This window comes from Macrobrachium rosenbergii, chromosome 56 (genome assembly GCF_040412425.1).
Source record: "Macrobrachium rosenbergii isolate ZJJX-2024 chromosome 56, ASM4041242v1, whole genome shotgun sequence".
In the NCBI taxonomy this organism is placed as follows: domain Eukaryota; kingdom Metazoa; phylum Arthropoda; class Malacostraca; order Decapoda; family Palaemonidae; genus Macrobrachium; species Macrobrachium rosenbergii.
In genome coordinates, this window is record NC_089796.1 from 53,329,868 (window position 1) to 53,340,735 (window position 10,868).

At 33.4% G+C, this 10,868-nt stretch overlaps 1 protein-coding gene across 4 annotated transcripts in view; it reads right to left on the minus strand.

Annotated features, from left to right (window-relative positions):
* Nucleotides 1–10,868, minus strand: part of Nup62 (Nucleoporin 62kD) — a 339,835-nt gene that overhangs the window by 33,852 nt on the left and 295,115 nt on the right. For all 4 annotated transcript variants that reach the window (XM_067100505.1, XM_067100502.1, XM_067100504.1 and 1 more), the window contains exon 8: nucleotides 6,197–6,355. In XM_067100505.1, coding sequence (XP_066956606.1) covers nucleotides 6,197–6,355 — 159 coding nt within the window. The remainder of the gene's footprint in view (nucleotides 1–6,196; nucleotides 6,356–10,868) is intronic.

Here is a 10,868-nt window from a genome sequence, read left to right on the forward strand (position 1 = left end):
TTGTACTCTATATTCGCATGTTGTATTATACAAAACGTCAACATCATGAATATGCATCTTTTCCATGGATCTTTTAAAATGTTATGCCTTAATTCACTGTATCCAATAATATTGTATATATATATATATATATATATATATATATATATATATATATATATATATATATATATATATATATATATATATATATATATATATATATATATTATATATATATATATATATATATATATATATATATATATATATATATATATATATATATATATATATATATATATATATATATATATATATATATATATTGCTTTTGTATTATATATATGTGGTCATACTTTGATCAATAATGTTTTGGTTTGGAAATGTTTATGTGGTGTTTATTTCGCTGCATTCAACTCAGTTCAGAGCGCTTTTTCTTGCTTCTAGTTAGCATAAATGAATCTCTAGAGTCTAGATACTTTATTTATGAGTTGAATCTCTAGAGTCTAGATACTTTATTTATAAGAGGCAAGGTTATTCTTCATTATATGAAATGTTTTTAAGTCGAAATATAACTAAAATATGTCTTGTTGTGAAATTAATTAATCTATTATTTTCGTTAATAGATGATGATTGACGATGGCCGTTTGGGGGCATTTGTTTTGTGTAAAAAATTCAAGATTCCATTCACTATTTTCACTTGATTTCATCATAATACAAGCTTTACGTATTTATTGTTTATCGGCGTAAAATAACAGTAATGTGTTCCTTCATCCCCAGTAGTTTTGATTAAAATACTCTCTTCAATTTTAATTACAAACGAGTTTCATCCATGTTGCCGATGCACAATAATTTACAGTATAGTCATTAGCAGCTTGAACATTATTTTCTTAGCTTCAGCTACAACTTGCAGCTTAAATTTAGCAGTATATTTCCTTGACGATCTTGCATCCATACCAAATAAGGGTATAATGTAAAAATATATCAGTCCTATTCTACTTAACATCATTTGTGCCATAACCTACGGTAATTGTTTATTACCGTACGACGGTTGAAATACCAGGTAAACGGCTGTTGTTATTTGATTCAGTTACAAGCAAAATAACAGTTTCTTGTCGGTTGTTTATGGCTGTATGCATTTATGCAACAGTATAATGTTATTAACAATACTTTTATTATTCTCTTTTACTTTTTTAACTAGAAGATGGGATAAAGAGATGGAGGAAAAGAAGTTGGTCTATTGTAATTTGGTCTCTCTTGCTTCCCGATTGTACACTGCTGCCTGCACCCTCGCAAAATTTTAAAATATTTTATAAATAATATTGTCATATCGGTATTAACTGCTTACCCCATTGCAAAATCAAATTATCGTAAGGTGAATTATCGTAACTCGAGCATTACCTGAGTATTTTAATAGTTTTATCACAAAAAGTGCATTTAGTCATGAAAATGAGAAGAAAATTCAGTATTTAGTGAATATTTCTCAGTGAAAAATATCGCGAATGGGTGAATTTTCCGCAAATAATGGGTAGATACATTCCAAAGAGAAATCCGTGAATATGTGCATCCACGAATCTTGAGAATGAATACAGGGGGTTTTCTGTACAGTGATAAAATATACATTGGCAAAAAGGCCATGAAATTCTACACACAAATATATACATGAGATTCTCACTGTGTTGATACATGCGATACATGATCGTGATTGATGGGAAAGGAAGAGACGTCTGATGGGATAAAGAGATGGAGGAAAAGAATTTGGTCTGTTGTAATTTGTTCTCTCTTGCTGCCTGATTGTACGTTGCTGCTTGTGCCCCGTTAAATTTTAAAATATTTTATAAATATTGTCGTATCGGTATTAATTGCTTACCCCATTGCAAAATCAACTTATTGAAGGCAAATTATCGCAACTCGAGCACTACCTGGGTACCTAAGTATTTTAATAGTTTTATCACAAAAAATGCATTTAGTCATGAAAATTATATGAAAATACAGTAATTAGTGAATATTTCTCAGTGAAAAATACCGCGAAAGGATGACTTTTCAGTGAATAATGTGTATATGTTCCATAGAGAAATCCACGAATAGGTGAGTCTGCGTACCATGAGACCGTGAATACGGGGGTTTACTGTATATTTCCTTGCCAATCTTTCATCCAAAGCAAGAAAGTGTATAATGTAAAAATATATCAGTCCTATTCTACTTAACGTCATTTGAAACGACTACGGTAATTGTTTACTATCATATGATGTTTGAAATGCATGCAAAACAGCTGTTGCTATCTGATTTGGTTGTTCATAGCAAAGCAGCTGCTTTTAGTTTGGTTGTTAATGGATGTACACATTTACACAAGTATAATGTTACTAACAATACTCTTATCATTCACTTTTACTTTTTTAACTTATTTAACTAGAAGGTGGGATAAAGAGATAGAGGAAAAGAAGTTAGTCTATTGTAATTTGGTCTCTTTAGCTGCTTGATTGTATACTGCTGCCTGTGCCCATCGGAAGTGCAATTTAAAAATATTTTCAAAATATTGTTGTATCGGTATTAATTGGTAACCCAGTCGCAAAATCGAATTATCGTAACTTAAGCACTACCTGTATAATAAATTAGGCAAGATTTTAGCTCAATAATTGTTTTCCTTGATCTTTTTCTGTCTCTGACTTAAAGGGACAGGATGAAGCCATAACTGTTAATCATCTTGATGTATTGACATTTTGACCATAAAGGGGGTTAGCACCTGGGCAAACATTGTCTCTCTCTCTCTCTCTCTCTTTACACCAAAGGATACTCATAGAATGTGAGAGATGGATAGATAGATAAATACTCATAGAATGTAAGAGATGGATAGATAGATAGAAAGGGAGCTATTTGCTGGAACAGTTAGAAGTAAAAAATCACACATCATGGTATGTTACCTCAATGCTGACTGGCTTGTAGCATGACACGCTATTGGCTGGAAGAGTTAGAAGAGCCAATTGCAGAGCAAGATAGCAGCTCTGCTAATTGCTGATTGCCTTATAGCTCTGATGCTTTGTGAGGGAGTTTTCCTCTTTTTTCATGATTGATTTTAGTTTAATGTTACTGATACTGTATATTCTTGTAACCTAGTTTTGTGAATTAATCTTTATTTACAAACTGCATTTACTATCACTAGTGTAAAAATATTTTTAATGTGCATATGTATTTGTGTTCTCTCTCTCTCTCTCTCTCTCTCTCTCTCTCTCTCTCTCTCTCTCTCTCTCTCTCTTTGGGGTAACTTTATTAGTTTTCACACGTAGCTGTGAGCCATATATCTTTAACAGTATGCTGTAAGATGACTTTAAAATGATACTCTCTCTCTCTCTCTCTCTTTCTCTCCATGATGACAGCTATTGGCTGGAAGGGTTGGAAGTAACGAATCACACAGCAAGGTACCAGCTTTCCTCGATGCTGATTGGCTTGAAATAGGCAGTTACTTATAAGCACTTTTAGAGGGGGGTTACAATATACTGTATCTCGGACTTTCAGTATTCGCAGGCTTGTAGAGGTCCCTAACCCCCGCAAATACAGATGGTCAACTGTATATTCTTGTATAAAGTTTTAAACCCTTTACTGTGACCACACTGTAACCTCTTGAGTCACAGTTTAAATGCTGAATCTATATTACATGACCATCTATGAAAACTCTGGACCCCTACTGTTCCCCAATTCTGGTTCTTTGGGCCATGGTTTCAGCAAACCTTAATCTACATTACATATGAATGATTTAACTTAAGTTTTCCTATTTGTAGCCCAATAAATCTACAGGAAGATTTTTAATGATTCCGCCCTAATTTCATTTTAGTAAAATTTTGAATGCCTATTATCCAAAGATGCTTTAAGCTGCGTTTGCTTGAAACTAATCCTGTGAATCCACAGACATAAAATGTGAAATGTTTATGCCAGTCAGACACACCTAGCTACAAGCATTTGGATGATAGACAAACTTCAATCAGAGGGAGCTAATACATATACAGTATAAAGGGATCCTCATACTGCATATCTACAGGCAGTTCCCAGTGTTACAGAACTTGGCTAGCATCGTCGTTAACTGGATTTTTGAACGATCTCCAGTTAACGGTGCCATAAGCGTATACAGTCGACCCTTGTTAAGACAGACTAATAGGGGCCAGGTGTCCGTCTTAGCCAATAGCCTGGTTTAACCGGCGGTATCTATATATATATATACCTATAAATATATTGTATTTCACTATTTTTATTAAGTATGGATAATAAGCCAATGTAGAAACGTTTGAATTAAAGCTCATAGTAAATGATGAAAAACGAAGAATAAAACAAGACAAAAATGATAGAATTCCGCCACATCTACGTAGATGCCTAGGCCGAGACACAAACGCATAATTGTTAAGTAAAATGAAGTGGTCTCTCCAAAATGAAGAGTAAGATTTTTTCCTTTTTTCATGTTTTTTTTATTTTAGTTATTTATTCATTATAGTTTACTATTATCATCTATATTAATAAACTGTTAAATAAATGCGAGATGATTAAGATCATCAGTAATAAAATAGTGGGACAATTAAGACCATAAGTTCACTAACACATTTTGTTTTCAACAAAAACATTCCGTAAAACGCAAAAATATACATGATCAAAATGACTGTAATTCAACGTGAATTTTAATGATAAGTAAGACTATAAAATACATTCCATCATATCAATCTTGGAGAGGGTTGTTTTTTATTGTTACTGAAGTCGTCATCAGTTTGCAGTCGTCAATCTGAGGATGGTCCGGGAATAGGATTTGCAAGTGATGACCCATCACCACAACAGACTGTTGTGGGATTTTTCATATCCCTATATTAAAGATAAATTATTGTTGAATTCATATTTTCATGAAGAAATAATTATATAAAGCAAATTATTGAGTAATTTTTGTCATCAGCAGTCAAATAATCCAGATCATGGCAATGTTCAAACTTAGTGTCATCATGACATGTCTATAAATAGAACAGAAGTAGAAGGCTGTCATTGGCTAGCCGATCTCCATGGCAACCATTCAGCCAATCAGGTTTTAGCTGTATTCCGTCTGAGAAAGAAAGTTTGCTCAGAGATGCTGACGATGACATAAGTGAGTGTGTTTTGAATACAAAGCGTAGTTTTAATAGTGTATGTATTTTACTGGTTACATGAAGAATAGAATGAATTCCTTCTTATCACTTTGAGTGCAAAATTGTTGGTTCAGAGATTCTTCAGCAACAAAATATACATAATTTTTTTTTGCTTCAGAAGATATTTACCCAAGCTGCATTGACATACTTTAAAACAAAATTCTTCTCTTTAATCTCTCGAGGATAGAATTACGCTGCATAGAGGGAACTGGCAATTCTCTCTCTCTCTCTCTCTCATGTCATTTGCCACGTAAAGTTTACCTTTGTCATGTCTTTTCTTTCCTAAAAAACACACAAAGCATTGTACTGTAGCTACCAGTTGGGCAGCAGATAGGTAAAACTGTTAATGCTCAGTGACCATCTACGATACTGCTCACCGTTCCAGACAATATCGTTTCTTAATGACGGTACATGCCGTTACAAGTTCAATTGGTTACAAGTTAAAAGCATTTCAGTTCAGTACAGTATAAATACAGAACAGTATATATAAAATAAAAATATAAATGAAAAGTTTTTAAGGTAAATAAAAAGGAAAATGGTACGTGACAAGCAAAAGAACAGTAACTATCGTAAATCGTGGTCGAACATTATGCATTTTAAATCGGCTGACCCTCTTCAGTGTCCATCTTATCCGATATCAGGGTTAATGAGATCAGGCTTAAAGAGGGTTGACTGTATTTTGGCACCGGTCTCTGGTTAACAGTGCTGTTAAGTGGGGATTTCAGCGCTGATCTCCAGTTAACGGCACCAATATCCGGTTAACGGTTGCGTTTATTGCCGATTTTCGGTTAGCGGCACTCAGCCAGGGACAGACCTCTGCCGTTAACTGGGACTGCCTGTTTTAAGCAAATTACATTTTTCAAGTCAAGAAGAAACTGTAAATCAAACCATTATCTTAAACCTTTGGCATTACAGTATACTGAAATTTTACTCTAACACTTCATAAACCTGACAAATATTGACAAAAATCACAACAGTACTGTATTACCACGTATTTTTAGTGCTTGTGCACTGACTAGACTGATCAATCACTCCAAAGTAAATAAATTAAGATCCCTAACCTGTGCAAGATGATGCATATTATCACGTTGCCTATCACCCTGGTGCTGTGCAGGAGTTGTGGAGGCAACAGCTGCCTCAAGGGGCTCTATTAATTGCTCTAGTTCTTGCTGCTGTCCTTGAATGAAGTCCAGTTCTGCTTGGAGGCTTTGCTGATCCATCTTAAATTCAAAGTATAAGTTCATATTATTAACGAAAGAATATTGTAACTTCCTTTAATTTTTTGGCAGCATTAAATTGCACACAATTCTGCATTTCCCAGTTTGTAACTCTCTTGTAAAATAACCATGCAGCAAACATTATATAAAACAAATTACTGTACTAAAATTTATCATGCTCCAATACCTTTTTCTAGCTTGAATAAAATCTCAAAAAAAAAATCATGAAGTGCTAACATTAACATATAGTGTAGTTCAAGCTGAGCCTCTGGCTGCCTTGCTTTCAAATTATAATCTTCATATCTAAGAAAACTTCTCATAGTGAACAAAAAATTCTGTATAGAACTGTTTTCTTACCTTAACCTTATTTAAAGTATCACGTAGCTGCTGTACTTGGTCGTGACCTTGCTGTAGAAGTTGATCCCATGAGTTGACATGAGCTGCTTGTCTCATGAGACGTTCTTCTTGTTCTCTTATCTCAGCTACCCATTTATTCACCTTTTCCTCCAAGCCATGAACACTCAGGGTAGGGGTTGTAACTGCTGCAGTTGCTGCTACTGTAGATGCACTAGTGCTGTAGCAAAATTATCATTCATTATCATTATTATCAAATTGTAAGTTCCATTTATATTCAGAATAATATATAGGATGAGGTTGCAGGATTTAAACAATATGTAGATTCATATTTTCAGTAAAATTTATCTATAATAAGTTTAAACCAAGTTTATAGTGAAGTCATAAGCATGAAAAATAAGCAACAAATATCAAACACCACTGGTAACATTACAAAGTAGTCAAAGGGAACAACAAAGTGTTTTGTTTCTTTCTGTTTCCTAAAATACTGTTTGTGACATTTTTATTTACTTAGCAACTATTCTGGTACCTTCTCAGAATTACTTTCAAGTGAAAAAATATATTTTAAATTACAATAAGTAACAGATTGGGTAAATTTAATCTCAGACTTTCAACCCAACTAGGCGAGTTGCTACACAGAAAAACCTCTTAAGTCTTCATGAAGATCTGGACCTATTTCAACAGCTTTATTTCTTGCTTGGAAATCAACAATAACAAAGGGATGGAAGATCTAAAGCATACCTTAGTTTAACCAGACCACTGAGCTGATTAACAGCTCTCCTAGGAGCTGGCCGAATGGTTAGTTTTATTTTATGTGGCTAAGAACCAATTGGTTACCTAGCACGGGACCTACAGCTTATTGTGGAATCCGAACCACAATATAGCGAGAAATAATTTCTATCAGCAGAAATAAATTCCTCTAATTCTTCATTGGTCTGTAGGAGAATCTAATGCGGGCCAGCAGAGTGCTAGCTGAGAACGATATCCACCCGTCAATGAGAACTAATGGAAGCTGTAAGACTAAACCTAATGAATGATGGCAAAAGTTTTATTATGCTTAATAACATAAATTAAGTAATCTAACAACTTTTAGTTAAAATTCAAGTTACAGTAACACCTCGATCTTACACGATTCGAGTTGTGTGAATTCACAGACACACGAACTTTTCATTGGAACCTAACTAAACTGTCATGAGAGAGAGAGAGAGAGAGAGTGAGTGAGTACCAGAATCCTCTGACATGCTGTGGGCAACATTGACATATTTGACAGCTCTTTGCCCTCACCCCTCTCTTCAAAGGTTTCACGGAAGATCAGGAAATGATATTTGCCTGTTTAAAATATCACATAATTTACTATAGAAATGTATAATCTTTTATCCATACCAAATAAAGGTATAAGTAAAATATATCCAGTCCTATTCTACTTAACGTCATTTGTAACTGGTTCTCTTGCTTTTGTAACTAAGTTGGGATAAAGAGATGGAGGAAAAGAAATTGATCCCTACCATTGTAATTTGGTCTCTCTCAATGCCTGATTGTAAGCTGCCTGTGCCCATGTGGAGAAACTTAAAAATATTTTCTAAATGCTGTTGTATCGGTATTAATTACTTACCCCATACATAAGAAATCAGCGAGATTATCTAAGGCCCGAATTATCGTAACTTCGAGCACCTGGTACCTCCAGTATTTTAATAAGTTTTATCACAAAAAAGGAATTGCATTTAGTCATATGAAAATTATATAAAAAATACACAGTAATTAGTGAATATTTCTCAGCCAGTGGAAAATACTGCGAATAGGCAAATTTACTACTTAGCTAATAATGTGCATATATGTTCCATAGAGAAATCCATGAATCAGTGAGTCTGCGAATCGTGAGAATGAGGAGAATGTGAATATGGGGGCTTTACTGTAATTGATAAATAATCTCTCTCTCTCTCTCTCTCTCTCTTTCTCTCTCTCTCTCTCTCTTGTTCATAGTTTGTGCTCACATATTTTTACAACTTAATATTTACTCTGTACATATTTGCACCTGCACAGTAGGTAAAGCAAAAGTGATCTAATTTTTACTATTGCCATCTACCTCTATATGAACTGTAAATGTGTGGCAAATACAATCTGAGGAAATAGACACATAATAGCAAAGAGTTGTATTACTCCAAATAAAAACACTGTTTGTTCATGAAAAAGCACTTCAGAACAAAGAGAAGAGTGATGTAGAGAATAAAGTTATTAAAAGAGGTTGAAGACCTACAACTAGATCGGTCCAGAAAGGGAAAGAAATTCTCTTCCAAGTCAATATTTACATGCCAACCATTTTATTTCTTTTTTTAAGGGTAATGTATTAAGCTAACTTTTAAGTAAATTACAGTAACTTAATTTCCATTAAAAAGTTAACTAAATCTTTTTAAGGAGCATGATTAGGGTCACATTTAGTGTTTAAACTTCAGAAATAGCATTTATTAGCTTTTTTAGAAGACTGTGCCAAACTTACGCTAAGAGCCATTGTGGCGAGAGTTCTGGGGCTAACCTTGCATAAGTTCGAGGTAAAACTGTATTAAAATTAAAATATAACAAATTAAGGCAACCTACTTAAATACATAGTGGCACTTCAATTTAGTAACAAATAGCTAGGGGCCTGCCCTCTAATAAGTAAATATCTTCAAATAATGAAGAACTAACATATGTAGCCTAAAAAGTATCTTGGAAGTAACTCACAGAGCTTATAGGTACAACAATTTCATATATAAAGTAACAGCTAATCCCAAATAGTACTGTATGATATACATTTAATTCAAAATACATTAATTTATTTATCCTTAACTTCAGAATTATGTCAGTAAAATTAACTGCTTCAAAGTATGTACAATACAGTATTGCACTTCATAGTCTCACAAAATGTGACAGACTGCAGTAATTCTACCTACTTATGCTTACATGGTATGTAAAATATGCAAAGCTCCAAACAATACAAAAGAAGACAATAAATGTCTCTTAAGTTTCTTTTTCTACAAAGTTACACATACTTACTGACCTGACTGGTATCAGTGTTTTTATTGATGCACTTCCTTACAGTTGTGCATTATTACATACGTGTATTTTTCATTCTGTGCACATGTGTGTGCATACACAAATGTGCTGCTGCCCAGTAATACGCCCCCTCTCCTCTCTCTCTCTCTCTCTCTCTCTCTCTCTCTCTCTCTCTCCTCTCTCTCTCTCTCTCTCTCTCTCTCTCTCTCTCTCTCTAATATTAAAAAGTAACATTTCCTTATTAATTATATGCAAAACCAACATTTTATAAATAGTTTCCACAATCTTAAGAAACTGGCAATAGTAAAACTCAAAGTCAGTGTCAAGTCAGAATCATAGAAGTTAAAGGAAGTCCAATCATTTTTCAAAATCACTTTTGCACATTTGTTTTGTAGACACACTATTTATATTTATGAATACTTACATCCACTTTTATATGTAGAGGATACTAAGAGAATTATACTTTATAGCATCTGAAGGGCATGTGTTTCCATTATTGTTAATTAAAACATCTGTACAATAAGTTGAATGCATTTTTCAGAGAGGTAGGCTGTATGATTTGTCCATAAAATTTGCTGTGAACAATGACACAGATTTGTGTTATTATTTTATATTCTCAGGAATAAACACCTATAGATAAGTAATTATTACAGTGTGTGTACTGAATATACAGAAATAACAGTGATTACATTTATATCACATTATTGTTTTTCTGAGAACTTTCTTTAAGTGCAATTTTTTTTCAGTGCCAGCCCCTTCTTTACAGCAATTAAATTTGTCAGCAGAAATGCAATGACCTCCAAAATCTCATACATTCATTTGTTCTTACTAAAGATATGTATACATAATTATTACATTATTTTTATGTTATTTACTTATTGAAAATTAGTAAATTTTAGCAGCAATTATCATTCATCAGTTTTTCAGTATGCTGTGTACTGTTACCAGAGGTGACTGCAAAATAAATTATTTTTAAGAATGCAGTTTTCAATATTTTGTTTAAGTTTCAGTCTTTACCTTTAATATTTAATTATACAAACATTACAGTGAAAGCGTTAACTAAGAAACGATTTAATAACAGCAGTACCTAGGTAACTCACTTAGCTTATCGTGTACAGCAATCCATTTACTG